The sequence below is a fragment of the Typha latifolia genome, chromosome 2 (genome assembly GCF_019914945.1).
Source record: "Typha latifolia isolate L0001 chromosome 2, TyphaL0001v2, whole genome shotgun sequence".
NCBI lineage: Eukaryota > Viridiplantae > Streptophyta > Magnoliopsida > Poales > Typhaceae > Typha > Typha latifolia.
Genome location: NC_133087.1, coordinates 2,886,895 through 2,909,667, shown reverse-complemented (window position 1 = coordinate 2,909,667; position 22,773 = coordinate 2,886,895). Strand labels below are relative to the sequence as shown.

The 22,773-nt window shown below is 38.5% G+C and overlaps 2 protein-coding genes across 7 annotated transcripts; both read right to left on the bottom strand.

Annotated features, from left to right (window-relative positions):
- Positions 1-5,545: 5,545 nt before the first annotated feature.
- On the bottom strand, positions 5,546-7,507 carry LOC140780994 (probable galacturonosyltransferase-like 4). Of its 2 annotated transcripts, XM_073126738.1 has the most exons (2): positions 7,226-7,465; positions 5,546-6,966 (listed from the first exon to the last, which is right to left on the bottom strand). In XM_073126738.1, exon 2 carries the CDS (start codon positions 6,839-6,841, stop codon positions 5,996-5,998), a length of 846 nt encoding a protein of 281 aa, XP_072982839.1. In that variant the 5' UTR covers positions 6,842-6,966; positions 7,226-7,465; the 3' UTR covers positions 5,546-5,995. The 2 variants fall into 2 exon arrangements, with proteins under 2 accessions (XP_072982839.1, XP_072982838.1); XM_073126737.1 differs by having other exon boundaries at positions 5,546-7,507.
- Positions 7,508-8,351: 844 nt separating this feature from the next.
- Positions 8,352-21,963, bottom strand: LOC140782092 (probable manganese-transporting ATPase PDR2). 5 transcript variants are annotated; one of them, XM_073128471.1, is made up of 22 exons: positions 21,823-21,963; positions 21,420-21,684; positions 21,139-21,231; positions 20,030-20,238; positions 18,861-18,933; positions 18,601-18,773; positions 18,359-18,524; positions 17,654-17,758; positions 17,469-17,579; positions 17,293-17,379; positions 17,008-17,190; positions 16,875-16,925; positions 16,672-16,797; positions 16,468-16,547; positions 15,757-15,865; positions 15,051-15,179; positions 12,305-12,370; positions 12,091-12,162; positions 10,958-11,106; positions 10,651-10,762; positions 10,450-10,566; positions 8,352-9,631 (listed from the first exon to the last, which is right to left on the bottom strand). In XM_073128471.1, the coding sequence occupies exons 2-22, from the start codon at positions 21,666-21,668 to the stop codon at positions 8,567-8,569; spliced, it is 3,525 nt and encodes a 1,174-aa protein (XP_072984572.1). In that variant the 5' UTR covers positions 21,669-21,684; positions 21,823-21,963; the 3' UTR covers positions 8,352-8,566. The 5 variants fall into 5 exon arrangements, with proteins under 5 accessions (XP_072984572.1, XP_072984573.1, XP_072984571.1 ...); XM_073128472.1 differs by having other exon boundaries at positions 21,420-21,710; positions 21,823-21,962; XM_073128470.1 differs by having other exon boundaries at positions 21,420-21,716; positions 21,823-21,958.
- Between the last annotated feature and the right edge of the window lie 810 nt (positions 21,964-22,773).

The following is a 22,773-nucleotide window of genomic DNA, read 5'->3' as shown; positions in this document are numbered from 1 at the left end:
AAGTGGCTAAAATGCCATTTGTCCACCTAGATGTGCTCATATCAAAGTCAAGGAGTTTCAACTGCCGGTGGAAAGGGTGGGATTCGTGGGAAGGAGGTTAGCAGAAGCGTAATATGCTCTCTACAGCAGGGTGCTTAATTCTCTTGAATTCAACTCTTCTTGCTACGCCCACATACTGACTTAGTTGTACATAGATTCCACGACACTATTTTGGAAGAGATCAACAAGAAGGCGAGGTCCTTTTTATGGGGATAGAGGAAATGGATGAAGTTTGCACTTGCTCAATTGGGAGGTAGTCATTGGCACTAAGGCTGCTGGTGGTCTAGCAGTTAGGCATCTCAACCTCACCCGTACAGCCTTAATGGCCAATTAAGTTGGTGTTCAAGGTGCTTAACAACAGGGAGAGCTCGTGGGTCAAGCTAATTAAGACCAAGTTTACGCAGACGGCTTGCAACCTAAAGATGGGTTGTCGTAAGCTGATTGGCAATGGAGAGTCTACAAGTGCTGTGCTTGAACCTTGGATGTCAAATATTCCTTGGTGCCGAGAGGCAAGCGCGCACCTTGCACCTCAAATTTATGGATGAAAGTCTAAAGGTTGCAGATCTCAGGGAAGGAAATACTTGGCAACTAGATTGTATTAGCAGGCTCGCTGGTTGGAAAATGGCCTTTTCCATTGCCTCCCTCCCCGTGGGTGATCACTGGATCGGGTGGCTTCACTCGACGGGAGTGCCGCAAGCAAAATCTGTCTATGCGTACCTTCAGTCGGAGGACCCAATGCCTTGGGATGGTTAGAGGACCATGTGGAGACTTTCTGTGGCACCTCGAATCAAAACATTTTGTTGGAAGTTGGCTTAGAAATGGTAAACGACAAGGACCTACTTGCATGGCCTTAGGATTGGACAAGACATGCTATGTACTCTTTGTGGCCTCCATACTAAAACCACGAAGCACCTCCTTTTTGCCTGCAGAGTGCAGATACAGTCTTGAGGTGTGGGAGTTGATTGGCAAGGAAAACCCAACTATAGGTCATATTGTTGATAGGATTAGCCAAGACCAGCTAACCGTTAGATGGTTAACTGACAAGAGTAAGGATGTCGCTTGTAAGGTCTTGATTGCTTCGACATTGTGAGGCATATGGAAACAAAGAAATATGAAGGCATTTGGTGGGGACGTTGAGCCCACGAGAACGGTAGTGAGAAAGGCCATGCAGTTGGTTGCGGAGTATGTCAATAAGAGCAATCTGACAGTCAAGCCTAACAAAAGAGAGCAGATTAGACGAGCCAAGTCAGAACAAAGTTGGATTAAATTGAATACCGATGGTTCTTTTAGTAGGGGAACCAACCAGAGTGGAGCAGGTGCAGTTCTACGTGATGGATCTAGCTCCTTGGTTGCAGTGGCATCGGGACCGAAAGCTTGGGCAATGAGGATGTGACTCAATATGCTAGACGATAATACAAGCGTCATAGTGGAGACAGACTCACTAGAGCTTGCTAGAACACTAAGAGAGAACATATGTCCATGGCATATTAGGAATCTAGTTAATGATTGTCTGACTAGCATTCGAAGATTTAATAAATGATAAAGTTTGTCACATTTTTAGGGAAAGTAATTGGGTGGCTAACTGGTAGCTAACCAAGGTAGATTTGTATCTCGAAATTTTGTAAAGAGGCAGGGAGACCTCCTTCCCTCATAAGTCTGTAATCTTTTAAGCTTAGATGCCTCTGGTTTATAGAGGTGGTCGGCTATAGCTAAAGACAGGTCCAGAGAGTGAGAATAGGGTGAGGACATTTTGGCATAGGTTTCACAATTATCTGCAGTAGACAACATCATATAGAAAATAAAAATATTAAGCCAAAAGTGATTATAAAAATATAATAATACAACATGATCTAAGTGGGTTTGCAAATGTAAAGGCCACAAATCAGCCTACGGCTCTGACATAATCCAACAATTCAAGGCTCACAAGTCTATGACCCCTAAGGGCAAGAGATAAACAACAATACTAGTTTGGAAAGATTGAAGGAGGAAGAGAAGGATGAGAATAATGATGAGAAGAAAATGACCGAAAGGAAATAGAGAAATCCTCTCTCTAAGAGGAAGAAATGTGTCTCCCCCTTCCTAGCAAGGTTGCTAAAGGGAGAGAGGGGAGAACCACCTATGACGGTGCTGGCGTCCGCAAAGAAAATGTCGGCGGAAATTTTTTTACCCTTACCCTAAACTTTAGCATCGCTCTTTTCCTTTGGGCGTCAGAAACTATCCATTGAATCAAGCTTGAATTCAACTTTAATTGTATAATATGTCATATAACTAGCTACATATATAACTTGCATATGATAATTTATGAATGTAAAATGTAATATAAACCTAATAGAACAAGTGTTTGAGATATTTTTAATAATTTAGAAGGAATATGTAGCATAAAAAAAATTCAAAGAAGGTATATAACGATACTTTACAAGGCGTAAAAATAATTGAACATAATAAATATAAATCGAGCCTTATTATGTATGATTTTTTGTTAGACACATATTAGGTTTAATGTACTTTTGATTTATGCGAAGGTCACTTGTGTCGTAACACATGTTTTGGGTTCGTATCGTTAAAAATATTGCTTGATAATATCTTAGGTTAGGCTTGTTATATATACTTAGGTACCGTGAACATATAAAGTATGACAAAATAAGTTGGATGAATCATGAATGTAGTAATCCAAGAGCTTTGTTTACCACCTTAATTAATTCTCATTAATCAGTTCCTAATTAAATAATATTTATAAGGTGTTCTCTATAAATATTTTATAAAAGTAAGGTCTGATTTACAAATATATAAATTATAATAGTAAACATACCAATAAATAAGCAGAGGTAGCATATATTAGTAACGTATACCAAAATAATAAATGTGACAATATTTTTCATCAATTAGGGGGCTATATTTATAAATATAAAATACTAATTTAAGTGTTTTTGTTTATAATATTTTCTCACATCCCCATATTTTGTAAAATATTTGTAGAATGCACTCTACGATTATGGAAGTTAATTATGCTGCTACTAACGCCATCGAGATGACATAATGAAAGAAATATTATATCAATATTAATATCTTGTCTGCTAGATGGAATTGAAACCTGCTATCAACCTTTCTACCTCACAATTAGGGTTGTTAAAACAATTAAACCGGCTCGAGTTTAGCCAAGCTTGATTAATTAAATTAAGCTCGAAATTAATTTCAACATGAGCTTCAGCACAAGCCGACAAAGTAATTATGTAGATATAAAATTAATTATAAATGATAATATATATGGGTTGATAATTTTTTGGGTAAGCAGGGAGCTTAAACTGAAAATAAATAGCTCGAATCTGTGATATATACAGAATTTTTAGGGTGTTATTTATAAATAGGGAGTTTTTTTTTTTCTTTAATCTCAATTCGGATTCGGATTTTGCAATACAGCAGTTATACTAGTAGGACTCGGACTATAATAACTATAAATATATATCTTCTAATCCTCCTCCAAATCTCGTCCCAATTTCCCCTCCGTCGATAAGAAGATTGAAGGGTTTGCACATTCCAGGCATGCCGACCTCCCTGAGATTGACGAAAGGCGCCAAAGTCGAGGTCTTCACAAGGAAGGAGGTCGTCTCCGGCTCCTGGCTGCGCGCGACGATCCTCTCCGGCAACGGCCACACGTACCGCATCCGGTACGACGACTACTCACCGGGCATGCCGCGGTCGTACGACCGCGTGCCGAGGAAGGTCGTGAGGCTTCTTCCACCACCTCCTCCTCCACCGAAAGGGCTGCTCTTGAGGATCAAGATACCGCCGAAGGCGGCGGAGCAAGTCTTCCATGAGGTTCCAGAGATGGACGACGACGACGACATCGCTTCGGTGGATAGCAATAGCCCGCATCATCGGGCTACAGGGAATGGAGAGAGGAGATGGAGTCACCGGGATGATCTTGAGATGTACCGAACGTATGTGAGGAGTCTGTACGAGGCGGGGCCGAGCATCCCATGGGAGGAGTATATATGCATGATAAATATCGGAGAGTTTCTCGAAATAACCCTAGAGGAGCACAGGGCGCTGCTGCACGAGCTGATGAGATCTCGCCGGGCGTCTGATGTCCGTAGCAGCGCGTAGATACTGGGATCCAGGATGCTACTTATACATCTCTTTGCTTCCTTAATCCTTTCATCTCCTCATCGATCACCATCGCTCTTTTATTTTTGTTAGTTTGCATCACATGTTAATGTTGTTCGATCGTCACTGTTGTTGATATATATATATATATATATATATATATATATATATATATATGCATGATTAATTAACTGTAGCATGTAAATCCTTAGGGTTTCTTGAGTTCTTGGATGTCCGTCCTTTCATTTGGTTGAGACTTTGATGTACTTCCAGTGTCATACGTATCTTTCGATTATAAATATATATAAAAAAAAACTATTGGTTCAGTCCAGATGCACTTCTTATTGACCCAAGATATCATCAAACGATATTATTTTAATGATACGTACCGAAATATTACTAAACAAAAGGACCTTAATTCGTGGTTTAACAAATACGCATGTATATATCCATGCAGGAAAAACCAACGGCCTCTTAATCAACGTGACACTTATAATTGCTTTGAAAGTGAACTTATGGATCGGGAGAATAGGAGAGAAGAGAACAGATAGAATATATTCTTGTTTGTTTGGATTGAATTTTTAGGAGATAAAAAGAGAGAGAAAAATAGCCTTTAACTGCTTCTTTTTTTCTCTAAAAGTGGAGAGAAAGAAAGAAAGAAGAAAAAACATACTCCTTTTATATTTTAATATTTAAAATAGGCACGCTATTCTAATATACTATTTATCTAAATCTCTTAATTCTAATAATAAATCTAAAAAAATGATTAAATATTAGATATTATAGCTTGTATGTATTTGTTTTATCATAAATTTATTTATTTAAAACAGTAATATTATGAATCTTATAGGTTATGATAATTTAATTAATAATTAAATATTAGATGAAGAGTATAATCGTAAATATTTTTTTTCTTAAATCGAAAAGAGTAAACTTATTTCTCTCTTATCTTCTCAAATAATACAGGAGAAAGATTTTTCTTCTCTTTTCTTCTCTCCTATTCTCTCAATTCAAATAGAATATTAATTATTATCTTTTATATATCACTACAATAATGATGAAAATATATATTTAAAACCCAACTAAACTTTTCAATTTATAAGGGTTTATACACTACGGTTTAAATATTTGTAAATCACATCTTATATTTTAAATTTGCTTAATAGCATAACAGAAAACCAAAATATTTTATGAATTTTTTTTATTTTCTTTTTTAGTATTTCTTTGGCCACTAATCTCATACCTAGAGGATGAAAGAGACATAGCATGCGGAAAATCCAAGTGAGGCATTTGCTCTCAACTTCACTATTCGTTTGAATCTCCCAACTCAATCGTATCTTGTAGAAATGATCGCAAAATTCTGGACCAAAAATTAAACAAGAAGTTTAATTAAATTTCTTAATTAGAAGAAGTAAGGTGTTATTATAAATATTAAAAATATATGGTATAAATGATATACACATGGAGGACTCGTCCCACTTCCCTAATTTATTGTTTCTTTCCCACGATGCCTATTACAAACCCAACTAGTAACATTCGGTCCTACTCTAATAATAATAATAATAATAATAATAATAATAAAATAAGAAGATAGATTTCCATATAATAAAAGATAACTCTCCCTCATGCTCTCCTAGCGTTGACCAATCTAAGTTCCTCCTTCCGCTGACTTCCATAACTAGCTCTATGAGTCCCATCCTTCTCTTCCTCTCTCCTCACTGGCCTCCATCCTCCTCTCCTCCTTCTCGATCTCTTGGCCTTCCATTCTTTTCTTTCTATTTGAAGGAAAGCTTTAAATCGTCAACTTTCTCCTCTTCCCACTTGCTTCTTCTCTTTCCGGAGATTATAAAGATCATTCTTCTAGCGCGGGGGACGAAGACCTATAAAGATCATAAGGAGCCCAGAGATGATCCACGATGCATGGCTTCCTAGAATCCAATCTCAACCAAGGCTTCCCCTTTCCACTCCAATGCAAGAGACTAATGGGTCCGGGATGGAGACTCCGACATTTCCCTTCGATGTTATCTCCTCCCAATCCGTGCTGGTTCCATCTGTGATCCACCGCCTTTATGTTCCCGGCGAGCACCAGCAAGAACGGCGGCAGTGAGCCAAGGTGGTATATCCTCTTCATCTTCTGCACTCCCATCCACTCCTCCACTATCTTCGTGTACCCTCCTTCTCTCCACTTCTCCACGTCCATTACCATCACCCCGGTGTTGAAGTAGCACGGTCGGCGCCCCTCGAAAGCCGCAGCGAGGGACCCGTCCGACCAGAAGGCATCGGTGAAGTACTTGGTGAAGTTGGCGTGGCAGTACTCGGGGGCGGCGACGACGCGGGAGTCGAGGTCGACCTCCCAGAGGCGGCGGATGTCGTCGACTACGACGACGTCGGAGTCGAGATAGATGACGCGAGCGACGTCGGCGGGGAGGAGGTCGGCGAGGTAGATGCGGGCGTAGTTAAGAGGCTGGTCGAGGGCGTGGCGTACTGAGCGGGAGATGCGGCCGCGGACGCGGGCGGCATCGAAGCGGTAGACGCGGGAGTCGAGGTAGGGGAAGGCGGCGCGGATGGCGGCGAGGAGGTCGGGGTCGGGGCGCGCGGCGAGGAAGTGGAACTGGACGTCCTCCGGGCAGGCGGTGTGTTGGAGTATGGAGAGGACGGCGGCCATGGTGCCCCGGAGGTAGTTGGCGTCGAGGGTCATGGCGATGTCGACGCGGGAGGACGGGAGGCAGTCGTCGCCGTTGCGGAACGCCGGTGCCTCGCGGAAGGCCGGGAATGATTGGGGCGGGCGGCGGATGACGTCGACGCGGATGCCGGATACTGCAACTGCGTAATTATCAAGAAGAATACTCATGAGCAAGAAGAAGAACAAAGGCAGTGCTTTTATAAACGATGACGAGGAGGAGGAGAGGGACAGGGACAGGGACAGGAGGCCGCCATTGTGGAGGTAAGAGATAGAGGCCATCCTGCTCCTGTGTTTTAGTGGATGGAAAGGACTCAAAAGAAGTAGAGGAGGAACAGGAGGAGTAGTTCAGGAGAAAGGGAAGGCATCAATATTGGAGCGGTGATGATGGAGTCTTCTTACCTTGTCGGTGGAGAGGATGTTTAGGAATTAATTAGATGTGAGGAGGAGACTATTAGGAGGATGGATTAAAGTTGAGTAAATCGGTAGGATCGAGAGGAAGGGAGGAAAGAGCGGGATGGTAATGATTAATTTGCTAATTATTGTTGTTATTATTAGGCATATCCAGGGGAGAAGAGTTTGTGATTGATATAATGCAATGGTATTCATCTGGGAGGTGGGTTGGGAAGCCGCGTTGACGACAGTGAGAGGGAGATAGATTACGGGAGAGTTTAGATCCCAAAGTTAGGTGGTGTTCTTCGTGTCGGTGGCGATCTACGTGATCAGAAGGAAATGAGAGGGATCAGATCTAATGAGTGGGTATGTAGGTTCCTACACCTATCATCTATGATATCGACAAGTCCCAATTAACAACGTGATGTTGAATTTAAAAAAAAAAGAAAAGAAATAAAAAGAAGGAATTAAAAGCGTGATCCAATCATCAGCACCACCATGTGTACATATCATCAAACCGTGTGATTCCAGCTCTTTTCCACCTGTAGTTGCCATGTTCGTAAAGGCATAGTTTGATATATGTATTTTTTTTATGTATTTATCTACGAAAGCTTCAATGGTAGAATGATCTTCTTTCACAAGATTTGTAGTATCTTATTATTGCCACGACACTATGAACGATTTGTATGCCAAGGCATAGAAAAGCAGTTCAATTTTCATTAACTCGGCTCATTCATTAGAAAGGATCCGAAGGATCATTGCAAACTTGACAACGCAATGCGACAGAAGACCCTATTAGCATATTCACCGATATAAGATGGCAACAATAATTACATTAGAAAAGAAGAGAGGTTACAAATTCTAAACTTATAATAATCAGCAGTCAATTTTGAATCCCTGTATTACATAGAAACAAAAATAGCAACAGACAAGAAGTTAAAACACTCCTTGTAATAAAACTGCGTGCCTGACTTCAATTATTCTCAATATGAAGTTGTCAGAATGGATAATAAGGCCGAAAGTGCAATTCAATGGTTCTTTCCGCAGCTTTAGCAACTTGGAAACAACAAAAAAGAAAAGGCAAAATGAAGAGGCGAAATCAAAGATAATTTGGTGGAAAAAACAGCAACCTCAGTGAAGAGAAAATGAGAGACTATATTGTTTGAGAACTTAATACATCAATGTTAATGATGACAAAATTGTCCCAACCTGGAATAGGGGAGCAAAGTCATAGAAGTAGCACAAACTTAACCAACAGCTCCACGATCTCGAAAATTTAATGTGCAACATAATGCCGTCACTGTTAGAATTAACATTCAATAATGAAAACCAAAATTAAAATACAAAAAATTATAAATGTTTCTTCTCTATAGCAGATGCTGTCTTCTTTTGCCTACTCTTCCATGCTGGCATCCTACCTGGGAAGGCCCATCTCAATAGCCTCTCCCATCCATAGCAACACAGAAACATAAGCATAGCCCATAGCAGCAGTTTTCCCCTCATCCCCTCAGGCAAGGGCTCAAGCTTCAACCAGTCATTCAGATCCCTAAACATGTCAGAGGTGATCACTGTGAAGAAACCTACTGCCGCAAACAACGCATACTTGAAAGGCTTGTTTTCTGATATGCTTTGGTTAAATGGGTGGCCCATGTAATTGACAGCAAAGGTGGCCACTTGAATCATCATGTTCACCATATACGAGACTGTGTTTACAAGGTTTGGATGGAATTCTGAATCTGGCTCGATACACTCTTCTGGCATGTATTTAGCAGCTTCATTAACAGCTGAAATCAGGAAAAATAAATGCATTGCAAATTGACCAAGAAGGGAAAGAAAGACGTAAGCACAGAATATATTCGGATGAGGTCGTTCTGTGGACAGTGTCTGCAGTGGTCGAGCATGGGAAATGAAGAGGAAGAAAGCTGCAGTAAAGACACCACTGATGGTAGCCTGCACATCTCCTAGTTTGACACCATCCAAGTACATTACACTGAGAACATATGCCGTTGCAAGACAGTTGAGGCCAAGAATCTTGAACATTTGGAGTGTAGTCACTAGGGTACTCCGGCCTTGCCGAATGATATCAAGAGTGGGAGCCACAGAGGCATGCTTTGCTGTGAAAGGCGAGGCCATTGAGGCATCACCAAGCTTCACGATTGGTGGGCCACGGCCATCACCTTCATCATTCATCTCATCCAACATCTTCTTCAGCTTCTGACGCTGCCTCTCAGCTGCAGTTAGATGGCGGTTGCTTGATGACCCAGTGGAACTATTTGGAGGTGCAGCTGAAGGAGATGCTTCAGTACCAGGCTTCTGCTTTTTTGATTTTCCAGGTTTATTTTCAGTTTTTGAGTCTGTTGTATCGCCTGGTTGTGCAGGTGGTACGGCATTTAAAAGAGCAATGCCAACGTGAGCCTAAAAATTGGGAAAATATTTCACTGGTAAGATAAGTTTATAAAATAGAAATGAAGATAGAAATCATCTCATTTTACTGGATCAGGGATAAACAAATGAATCATCTCAGAAATGAAGAGATTGTGACCACTGAAAAAAAATGGATGTTCTGAATAAGAATATCAAACAGGAAATCTCACACCAGCAGCAGAATAAGCAGCTTAAATAGGTATATTAAGACCACCAACAAACAACATTTCAAGCTCCATTATTAAGTCATTACACTGAGTGACAGAGGAACCAAGTGTCTCCTATAAAATTACCAGGTAAAAGCTGAAGCACATGGGTGCATTTCCCACTGGTACCACAAAGCATCATAAATACCCCTATAAAAGATATCTTGAAAAAAAAAACTACAATCATAACATGATCTGAAAATGTGATTCTTGAATAGATTGGGAACCTAAAATTCTGCATCGAGAACCATAAAAGATATAGAAACCACAATTCTTCTGCTTTCTGGTTTTGTTTTTCTGATATTTGGATGACAAACAAAGGCTCAAATCCATTGAATTAAAAAAAAACAGCAAAAAAAAGAGAGTGAAAGATATACCTCAATAATCTAAACCACACACCTGGGATAAGAATAGTGGCAACTAGATCATACGTGATCAACCACCGCAGATAGAACTTAAGGTAAATTATCAACCATTGCAGTTTGAACTTCAGCATAATTATCAAGCATTGCAGATCATCCATTGTAAGATCAACCATTGCAGATCAACCATGGTAAAATCCCATGTTTAAATGCTTAATAAAATATACAAGCTAGAATATACCTGCTTTAGCGCACCAACATCATTTGTTCCGTCCCCACACATCAATGTCATCCTTCCAACTGTTTTAAATGTAGTCATGATAAGTTCTTTTTGTTCAGGAGCAACACGTGCAAAGACCTGAGAAAATGATACTCGTGAAAACTCACAACCAACAGGAATCATTTTGCATTTGCATAAGAAATATAAAGTGTTCCAGCTAACCTTCACATACGGAATGACCTGCAGAAGAGCCTCAGTCCTTTGTAGCATTTCAAAGCAGTCTCCACCAATGCAAAGGTCATGCAATTCGGACAACTCTTCTACCTCTTTGGAGCTATAACAATTAGAAATATAAAGCATTGAAATAAGAGAGAATTCAAAATAAAAACATGGTCATAGTCCAACAAGTATGGCTGAATTGAAATGCAATTAGACATTCAAACAGTAAAATGCATGCACAAACCATAATTCTATGATTTATTTCAAGGAAAAAATAGCTAAAATCTCCAAAAATCACCATAAGACTTACCTGTATGCGGTTGTCTCAGATTCATCAGGTGAAACCCACTCGAAAACTTCACTAGTCTTGCGCACCAAAATCAAAGCAGATTTTGAAATTATATGAACTTGGCTAGCGACGTGGCAAGCAGTCAAAGCTTGGTCACCAGTAATCATAACCTATTATCATAATAATTGTCAAGATACACCTTGACTGCATGCCAATAATAAAAGGCTATAACTTTAGTGATAATACCTAAAAATTTCAGATAAACAAGAAACTAGCAAGCTTCCAAACCAAGCTACAAAAGATGAACTTTAACCACAGAACTCTGTAAGCCAATATATATACCTAAATCTAAGCTAAATTGATAAACTACTGCTTCTGTATAGTAGTTTACTATAAAATGAACAACAAAGCCAAATGAAAACCCAAAAAATGTCACTAAGCAAACTTTTTTTCTTGTTGGAGAAGCCCTAGCTAGTGCTCAGAAGGGAGAACGACATCCGTCTACCAGTAGCTAGGAATCCGGCTGAATTATGTAACTCTATATCATTTTCATTTAGCAGAAGAATATTTCCAGTGTTGCAAGAAGAGCTTGTGGTATACGGGGGTGTCAAGCCACAGAATAGTGCATGCGGGGTAGGTGGGTGCATTTTTGGGTGCATATATATTCTATCAACAAGACTACCAACGCATAACTTGAAAAATAAATTCAAGCTAGAACTAGAAAGATGAAAGTTTGTCAGATAACAAATCTATAATATGATATCCAAGTTCTTAACTAGTCAGTGAATTTCAATATTTCATGTTTAACTTGCCTATATATATATATATATCTAGGTGGCAAACTGGCAATAGAATGCTTTGCTCATGTACACTGGAGGAAGCAGATTATAAGAAGCTATCAGAAGACCATTACCACATATGCAAGTGCATGCATCACCTTTTAAAACGTTGAATATCTCATTAACAATCAATTACCGAACTTATTTTCCTATATTTTGAATAAATAGGATTATAGTATCAGAACTCAATGAAATATGATGGACCTAATTATGTGTAAGCAACTTAAAGAAAAAAAATACTAACATTAGGCAAGAATTTAGGATATCCTAATTCTCATCCCCATAATGCCAATACCATGACAATGGAAGACCTACCAAGTCATGAGATGATCCTTTCAGTTCATGCAAGACAGAACCAGAATCAGGCCTGATAGGACAGTTAAAGACCTGCAGAATTGAAATAAGTTCAAGCATCAACACAAAATTCAAAGAGATAAATTTTAGCAGCTGAAATTTTTTTTGACAAGTACAAAGAATGAAAATGAAAGAAAAAAAAGCAAACTAAAAATGCCAATGAGGGCTTCATTACCGCAAAACCAGCAAAAAATAAGCCATTCTCCACCAAATCTCTGTCCAAGCTTCTAGCTTCACTAACCTGATGTGCCAACACCTAAAGTCAAACTATGCCAATGTGCACAAAAGAAAAAAATTGAAACCAAGTATAACAGAAAATCAGAAAGCCAAAATAACAACTTTCATCCTTATATTTTTATGAAAATGATATGTGACCTGATATTACAAGGACAAAGACAAGAAAGTACAAAACACACACCAAATGGAACTGCTGCTGCAATGCTAGTCTGAGATCAAAGTACTCTCCATGCATGTTTGCACCATAAATTATGTAGCTTATTTAAACATCAAATCCTAACTAATATCCTTCATGATGTGGTAATACAGTCAAGAAAATCAATGAGGAATGTGACTAAAAAAACAATGGTGACCGACCCATAGGATAGGACAGTCACAGTACCACAGTAAATTAAATCAAAAGAACCAGTCATGAAAATATTCCAACATTTAAAAAAAAAATCAAGATTCAAGAACTCCATAATGGATGTTGAAACTTGAAAGTTCAATTCACATTTAGAATGACTTAAATTGTAGAAGTTTCTTGAGTTATGATTACCAAATAACACTAATATACTACATTAAGAAGCTAGTCGCCTTTATTGCTCAGGAAAAAGTCTCTGAAGTTGAACACTAAAAGATAAGAAAAAAAGAAAAGGAAATTCATGAGATGTTGGCCCCTCTTACTGTTGGCTCAAAAGCATAGATTTGCAACTGAAGCATCAAGTTAGGACAGCCTCTTGTAATCAATCTTGCGGGGTGAATATCTGAAAACAGGGGTTTTGGTCGCCTGTGAATGACGTCCTATAGGGCATCACATATCTCATGTTTATCTATGCGTCATTTTATGATGTGCATTGTCATACTAAGAGTGATGGCAGAGTGACTGAAAATTCGAAACTCAAAGCCCGAGCATCAATAGGATGAACTAAACTCTTGAAGACCTCATCCCTAAATCTTTGATTCCTCCTAGACTCGTACAGGAACCCGCCACCCCACGGAAGTCAAAGAGTTCGACTCCTTCACAATCAGGTGTCTAATGCAGTCCCTTTGTTATCTGTCTTATCATCTTCTCCACTCCGTTCCTGTGGTGTTCCATTGGTGTGACGTCTACCCTATCGGAAAAGGAGAGCCCCCTCTTATCCTCCCCATTAGAGCTGATCAAATGGCTCAGCCCACCCATGCACGATTCAAACCCGGTTTGGGCCCGGCCTGACCCAAGCCCGAATTGGCAATAGGCGGCATTTGCCCGCCCGGCCCAACCCGGCCTAGAAGCTCGCTGCCCTCTCTCTCTCTCTCTCTCTCTCTCTCTCTCTCTCTCTCTCTCTCTCTCTCTAAATCCTAAAGCACAAAAATAAAAGAAGCCGAGGGCTAAAATGAAAAACTAAAAACTAATAGAAGAGAAGAGAAATCCTCTTCTTCTTTTCATGGCTCATCATCGCTCTAGAAATCACTCACCTCCGCCATTGTGAGCAAGATGAAGAAAGCGAAGGCCAATGCTAGATCATTCATGGCCTTCTTGCTCCTCTCCTCTGCCTCCATGGCAAGCTTGAGCTCCGATTTGAGCAATCCAATGTAATCTTGATTGGGAGCTACGTTTGATGTGGCCTCTGAAATTTTGATGCACTCTCGAAGAGACCTTATCTCAAACTTGGCCTCTTCAAGTAAGATCTTGGTTTGCGTGGTGAGTAACTCAAGCATCTTCTTCCTAGATCCCATCGCCTTCTTCAATTCACCCTCTAAAATCTTCACTTTAGTTTTGCCGTTTGTTGAATTCTCTTTTTTTAGCTGAACCAATTGGTATTGCATGTTTGAAGCTTCCAAAGCCACGATAAATGATCCAAAAAGAACACAAAGGGAGGCTCAAGATCATGATGAAGTGTTGGGAGGGTTTCAGAGCAAATAGACTTATAAATTTGGAGCAGTAACTTTGCTATGAATCTTGCCAAACCAAACCATTAAACCCTGCTCGTCCGAACCACTCGCGAGGGGGCTGGCTAACGGAGCGCTCAACCCGATTGGCCCGGCCCGACTCGTCGATGATCACCTCTATCCCCTAGTGGTCAAAGTTGCAACAACGACCGGATTTAACAAGAAAATAGATCGATCATGGGGAAGGATACTTCAAACCATCTCATTCTTAAATTATTGACAAAGATTTCATTGATATTTCTCTTCAGACACAAACAGGATGCAATCGCCTTTTCCTATAGCTGATGTCCAACGAACAATGACGATTGGATAGTCTTTATCATCTCTTTTCAGTTAACAAATGTGGAAGATACTCGAAGCCATCTCATTATTGAATAACCAACAAAGATTTGACATATATTAGTTCAAAGTTAAAATAAAAGGTGGATGACAATATTGTATTGCATATAATTGATGCTAACCTATTACAAGGGAGAATGGAGTTTGTATTTCATTTAGCATCTCTCTTCAGTTAATATGCCTTCCTAATTGCAGGATTTTGATTAGCATGCAGCTTGTTACAAGTTTTTCCACCTCACTTTATCTAAGTTGTTTATTCTCCAGAAGGCAAAATGGTGATACTGATATACAACTGTCAATTAGACAAAAGTCCAGCTTGTTATCCATTAGAAGCAATAACTGCTCATCATTCTACAATTTCATAAACAGGAAATGGAAAACTTGCAAAAACATATGTCTCAACATAAAACAAATAACATCAGAAGCCAACTTACAGACATCTCTGGAAGTGGCTTGTATGCCAGAGCCAAAACACGAGACCCTTGCCGTGTATATTTCTTGTAGGTCTCCACATATGTTGAAGGCAGTTCTACCAGTCTTTCTTGAATGGTTTCTGGTGCACCCTGTAAAAAACTAGATTTGTTACTCACTAGAAGTTGGATCTCAAATGAAGAGTACCCAGCTAAGAAGTAAAAGGGGCAAAAGAGAAAAAAATAAAAATGTTTCCAAGTGAAAGGTTTGAAAAATAATATCGAATAACAGTTGTGTTAGTGTGCAAATCTGAGTCCGAATCTAGTCTGGGTTTCAGCTCAATAATATTTAGATGTCCGGTCCATGACAGGTTTGTGGTTTCAGGTAAAGATGATGTTCAAAAAGACCCAACACGTTCATGCAGTACACAAAGTAGGTCCAACATTTCAGAGAGAGAGAGAGAGAGAGAGAGAGAGAGAGAGAGAGGAAACCAGCATGTCATTTAATAAGAGTTAGTATTTTAGGAAGTCATAGAGCTAAAAAATAGGCAATCTTCCAATTGACGGAGAAATTCCAAGGGACGTTGCAAAGTAAAAAGTGCAGATAATGAAGATACCACCAAAGACCAAAGTAGACTCGTCAAAAGATAACAAAAAGCGACATGTATCGCAAGATATCAAAAGTGGTAATGTAGAAAAGCAAGATTTACACAATGCTGCCACAGCCAACCTTCACAAATGCTAAAAATTTCTCCTGAACACGGACAATAACAGCCATTCTTTTCAAGTGAGATGCAAAATGATATCTATGTACAATCTGCACTGCTTGACCACCTGACCTGGTATCCAAGAGAATTAAGATAAATATGTAAGTCAAGCAAAGAAGGATAAAAAGATGATTCAGGTGCATATTACTGCAGCCCACATTTGGCTCCTTTTCCAACTCAGGAATAGCTATAAATAGAAAAAGTGATTGTTGTAATTTATATAGCCTTAATACAAATAGACCGATTAACTTAATTGTCAGGACCATAAAATTGATAATGAATTTCCATTTATTTCTTGAATGACAGACCGGCTAAGAGTCCTAGATCTACATTTTAGAAATAAAAATAACAAACCTACCTGCCAGAAAACATGGAAGTCCAACTCGTATGGGCATAATAATCAGGAAAGGGAAGTACCATCAGGCTTAAAAATTGACAATTGCTTCACATTCACCATTCTTAAGAACAGCTTGAATTTTATTGTTTAATTCACCCAAGAGCCATACACTCATAGAGCAGAACTACCCTTTTCCATTAAAAAAATAAATCTTCTGATGTTTAAGCACATATCTAATATTTAAGAATGCATAACGGTTTCTACTAGATAACTTTGTTAACTTTGCTTTGGTTAGATAAAAATTTCAGTTACATTTGTTTAGCAAGATGCAGCTCACTTTTTAGGCATAGCCTTCTCATCGGAAGTATATATCCAGTCTATTCCTTTCAGTGCCGCCTTTTCAAGAGGATCACCAACCTACAGAAAAAGGAAAATATACGAACATTAGCAGAACCTATTTTCCAATCAATTTCAATTATTAATTCGCCACGATATAGCATCAGCAATAACTGAAAAATTCAAGAATGACAAAGTAATGTACCAGCTTATTGTCCACAAATACTAACGCATGACATGCAGCTAGAATTTCAACAGTTTGCCCAGGCAATTTAGTTGTATCAGATACTAAATTTGCATCATCATCAAAGCCAACAACACCTTGGAACTCCTGTAATACCCAACATATCCTGGTTAGAATAATTGCAATAAAGGAATTAATCCTTAAAACAACACCTTCTCTCATACCATATCATCAGATGTGAGAGTTCCGGTTTTATCAAAGCAACAAATGTCAACCTGCAGCACAAAATTTGTTAAAACTATTAAGCATTTTTAATTAATATTATCATGCAAAAGCCCAATGGTACTTCTTACTGACCTTCCCAGCAAAGGGTATTCTGAATGGTTCTGTGCAGAAAATACCACGGCGTGCTAATGCAATTAAAGATGTATTGACAGCTATCGATAGTTCCATTGGAAGTTCAGGGGGTATCACAGATGTGATAATCAATGAACAACTCAAAAAGAGTTTGTATTTGCTCCTAGTTGGATCCTCTAATCCCTAATAGTAGACAAGTAAATTGTTAAGGAAATGCTTAAGGATACATGATAGCATAAAAGCAAGGCAAAAGCCATGGCAACAACTGAGAACAGAATGCATTACCTTCTTGAGCACATAGCCTGCAGCAATGATGGCAAAGAAGACTAAGAAGAGAATAAATAAACCACTTTCCCAGCTATTCGCAGTTACCTAATTCACCAATAAACAAGTACCTCATTAAATCTGTGACCTAAACTTATCATTCCACTATCATATCTTGACTAAATACTAGAAGTTACCCTCTCAGTAGAAAATAAGATTGTTCTCATTAATTTTCCTTGGCTTGTCTCAAATCCCGTTCTCAGCACAAAAGCCAAGCATCCACCATCTTGAGTTTTCAAATGAAATGACTAGATTTTAAGAGTAAAAAGTTAGAGATTCCAAATAGTCCAAAGATAATTCTATTAAAGACATATCATCATACTTTATCTGGAGTATGCTGCAATATCTTTGTTCCACCAAATAAAATGTGATTCTTATCTCGCTTAATAGATAATCTATCCTCCGAAAGTTTACCAGTAACTGGAACCTGTATAAACAAATGCATGTTAGAACAAAACAAAGTTTGAAAAAGGATCAGCATACCCTCATTAGACAGCCAAAAAATAAAAGGAAAAAATATGCAGCTTACAGACCACATAAAGGAGAGGAGGTGAACCAAATATGGTGCACTGAATATTGTTGCACACCTCATTACTTTAGATAGAAGAAATTAAATTAGATAAAATGATGCAGAAAGTTCTTCTAGATACCCACATTTTCCTTATTTTCCATCCCTCTCTCCACTATTTATGTAAGCATCATTTAATAATAAAGCAATATAAAAGGTACTGATGATACAATGAATCATTACATGAATTTCTGCACAAACTCCAAGACAACTTCAATTGACAACCTCTCAATAAGAAAACTTGATGCAACTTTATGCAACAGCACCAATATCTACTAGCATTGCTTGTACAGCTGTAGCTCCCTCATATAAAAGTACATTTGTAGATAATAAATGCAAATATAACAAAGTAACCTTATAGGCAAGGAAGACTATAAAAATCAAAACAACCTTTGCCATCATGAAAACCAATAATATAAAATTTCACTAACATAAAAATAAGTAGTTGGAAAAGACAACCTTCCATTGCGGAGTAGACTCGCCTGTCAGAATGGCTTCATTCACTATTGCACTTCCAGCTAATAAGAGCATGTCTGCTGGTACAGATTTATCTTCACCGCCAGAAGAGCGCCCTATGGACACGATATCTCCAGGAAGAAGTTCTGTACCCTGGAGCTTTACCCATCTGTTAAGAATATATTAGTTTTTATTACCTCATTGAAAACATAAAAATCACCAACACAAGAAACTAACCAACTTACTTTCCACCACGGTGAACCATCAAAGTCTGATTATCAACTCTTACACGTCTAAGTTCAGTTAACGTCTTCAACCTACTCTTGGCCATAGTCGACTCAAAAAGGAACAGCATGAAAAGTGTGAACAAACTATAGTACCAGTATTCATCCAAGCACCAAAGGCCAACACAGAAGACCTAGATAGGAAGCAAAAGCTCATAAGTAGGCAAAGTGAACTTTATGAACTGCTAGAGTCTAGAAATAGACTTCAAAAGATTACCAACCTGAAACACAAAAAAGGGTTCCATACAGTGTTCCTTCATTAGCTTTTGAAATGTTGGTTGTGGGTACTCAAATCTGCAGATAAATTAAGTCAGCAACAAGTGAACTGACTAAATATATTGGAAGATTATTTTGGGCCACTTGTTTATCAACAAATATGTGGAATAAACCTGAACTCAGGGTTAACAACACCAATTGATTCACAAAACATATGGAACGTGAACAAAATCACAAAAGGAATGGGAGGGCAACGAGTTGTTCTTTTATCAGATTGGGAAAAGAAATATGAAAAGAATTTCTAAAATGCATGTAGACAGAAGTGAAACTGTTGAAAAATCCCAGCTTTATAACTAACTTTGAGATCACTCCAAGGTGAGCTTCTGTAAGAAAAACTTATCCATTCAAACAAGTGCTTAAGTTAGTAAGCTTGCTTTATAAGAAAGTTTAATGTCTGACAAGTGCTTTGTCATTGTAAAGCAGGTGTCAATTTAGCTTGTTGTTCATAAACAGCAGACTCGAAATTTTTGAAAAATTTGTTTGAGACCCACAAGCTTGTTTACGAAAGAAGACAATTTTAGTACCAAAGTATTACAAGCCTAGTTCATGTTTTTCAGCTTGAAACTTATAATAGCAAAACCACATAATAAGCATCACGTCAGATAATGCCTAGCCAAGAATTCGCTACAAGTATTCCAGTGAGCTATCCCGCGGTGAACAAAAATATGGATACCACTGTGAATAACGTGGGTGTTTTCTTCTATATTGAACTCCACGCACAGTAATTAACTAGCTATCCAACTGAAGTTTTCTATTCCAGATAGGACAATTATGATCATGGTTGTCAGATGAAGACTGACGAACAGTAAGGATCAAAAGAACAGGGCATATGTATCTTAACTCTGCAGCAAACAAGAAGTACAATTCATCAAAAATTAGCAAATACTAGAAGATATATCCTAGGAATGCGTTCACTGGCCATTTTTCATCAGCTATATAAGAAATAGCCACATTCCAAGATAGACTAATGTCGGATCCTCCTTCTAGATATCAAGTTCTCTTTCCGTAGACATAGTAGATCATGTGATCCAATAAAAATCATATTCCTTCTCACAGTGTTTTCAGGTGTTGCTTGCGGTCAAATAATTCTAAAAACGGTCATAATGAAACTTACACATTTCTTCCCCACTTATCTGTGGCAGAGATTACTTTAGCTTCTGATCCATGACCACTGTTCCTGAGATAATAAGAAAAGGGTTGCTTTGTAGGGTAAAGGAGTTTGCTGAAGGTCTCCCTTTCTGGCGAAAATATGAAACTTTGCTTTCTAAAATCAAAATATATTTCCTCGACAGTCCCAGATGAAGATGCTGATGAACCTGCAACCTACATTAGAGAGAAAATTTTCATTTCAGGCAAATTCAGTATTGTCTACATTTGAAAATTATTTCAAATTGTCTACATGATGATCTGAAAAAAGAGTAAAAGACGTTCAAAGACTTTTTCATAGTAAAGGATTATTAAACAGTTCTTCTGTCACATGAAATCCATTGAAAAGTCACCAAGAATTATGTAGGGCTCCCTTTTCACACTTGACAATAGTTTTATGTTGACCATCAAGCTAGCTAATATAATCTTCCTCCTTTGTCAGGGGTTAAAACTAGATGTTAAAAGATTTAAATAAATGGCATGGCATTACTAGAAAATAGAAATAAGTTTATTTTTCGCTTCATTTTTCTCAGGAAAAGGAGACCATCTATCTATCTATCTATCTATCTATCTATATATATATATATATATATATAATTACTAAGTGACTTGAAAAAAGTGGCATGAGCTCTGAATAGAAGCATTATATATATGCAATCATAATTTTTAAAGGATCCTACTTCTATACAAAGTGTAGTAGTGCGTTAATGGCAGAATACATGCCGCCAGCATGATTGTGTTCCAACACAAGGCACCCGACATGGCCTGGCATGATGCATACAATTGTTAATGTGGACCTTTATTCTAACAGAACATATGAATATGTTTATACATCAGCAATACCTCTTCTTTGCAAATTTAGAATTCATGCACAATTACATAATTTTGATATTAAGAGTGATCAAAAGATGTTCTAAGTTCCTTCCAACTAAGAAATATGGCACAAAAATATGTCCTTCCAAATACAGGAAGAACTCCAACATCTAGAAATAATTATAATTTGTGCCTTTTACAATGTGGCTTGCCTAGTTATTACGGAAGGTGAAACTAGATACACGTTATCAGCTCGACACTTACAATCGTCCGAATGTTCAGCGGAACAATCTCTTTTGATCCAGAAAATTTAGCAGGAATTATCTTGCAAGCGTTTGCAGAATGGATGTCTTTCACCTGCCAATCAGAGTTTAATCAATCAGAATCGAAAGGTCAAAATGTTACATCCAATATTGAATCACAACAACTGTTTCACACTACTGAATTGTTTAAACTCAAAATGCATCAAACTTTGTCAGATTAACTAAATATCGATTTTTTTGTCCAACAAGATCCCTCATTTATCACGAACGAGCCCCGCATACCTTACTGAACTGCACGAAGCATCTGAAGTCCACCGACCAGCCCGTGAAGAGCAACACGAGGATGTGCGTAACCGCGATGCCGCCGAGAACGATCGAAGCATCCGTGAAGTCGATGCTCGGCACCACAACGAAGAGCCAAAGGGAGTAAAGGATCGCGAACGGCCACACGTCCAAGCGCCAGGGCCAATGCCGCCTCCTAAGCAAGTCAACTCCTTGCACCACTTTGCCGTCCACCTCGTATCTCGTCATTCTTCTTCTTCCCCTCCTAAACCACCGAAATCCACTTACAGCCTAAATCTTGACAATAAATAGGAAAAGATATCGAGATCCCAGGGGCACAGAGTTAGGGTTTTCAGATCAAAGAAGAGGAGGAAAGAAATCTACCCACGGATCGGCTACCCACCGGATCGAAGGGAGATGAGTCGGCGTTTTAGGTTTAGTCGCTTCGGAGTTCTCAATCGTACGTAGACATGGAGGGACTCGTTGCCGCGGAGGAAAGTCGCCGGGGGGCTTCTATTTTCCTTTCTCGTTGCCCAGTGAGATCTCTTCGTTTTCTCTCTTTTCGTTTGCACGTATCTTGATGAACGAAAGTTGTAGGATACCGTAGGATATCGCGCGGCTGCTTGCGGATAACGCATCGACGAATCGCCTTTGATTTAAGGCCCTAACCAAGAGACCTCGAGGGCTCGAGAGATTCCTAGTGGACTCGGCCCATTAGCTATTTAGTATTCGTATATTGGATATTTGTTATTGGATTTGGATATTGGATATTGGATACTGGATATTAAATATATTTTTTAGACCAAGATTGGATATTGGATATTCGATATTCGATATTGGATATTCGACAAAATTCTCAAAGACCATTTCAAAATCATCCCTGGAATAAAATTGATCATATTTATTTTAAAACTTTTAGATATTAAAAGAAGATGAGTTAAAATAAATATAAGGTGTTAAATATATATTGATCTTACAAAAGTTAGGTTTCTTCTCTTGAAAGGTGATTAGTTAAACTTAAAATTCTCTATAAATTTTTCTATAAATATATATTAATATTCTGAGTAACCAACCCTAAGCAGCTACCATTCTTGACGTGCCCCTAATCCTATCTTAATTAAGGACGAAAACTCTCACTTCATTAATCATCCAGATGGTTCTAAAATTACTCCCCAAACTTTATGTCATATAATTCATTGAATAATTACTCTGAATTAAACTACATATTATTGAGACCTATTCCAATCGTACTGTTGAGCCGTCAACTAAATTAAGTCATTGAGTCAATTAAAATCCATCGTATGACTTTAATAATAAGAAAGAGTACTTATCAACTCTACTATAGTTTATTAGT

Bases quoted from the DNA above. Each gene is read 5' to 3' on its own strand.
- LOC140780994 (XM_073126737.1), bottom strand. From the start codon at position 7,105: ATGGCCTCTATCTCTTACCTCCACAATGGCGGCCTCCTGTCCCTGTCC.
- LOC140782092 (XM_073128471.1), bottom strand. From the start codon at position 21,668: ATGACGAGATACGAGGTGGACGGCAAAGTGGTGCAAGGAGTTGACTTG. The intron at 20,239-21,138 runs GTAAGTGTCGAG...TCTCTAATGTAG, and splicing joins CGCTGAACATTCGGACGATT to GTTGCAGGTTCATCAGCATC. The intron at 16,798-16,874 runs GTATGAGAGAAG...TGGGTATTACAG, and splicing joins CTCTCACATCTGATGATATG to GAGTTCCAAGGTGTTGTTGG.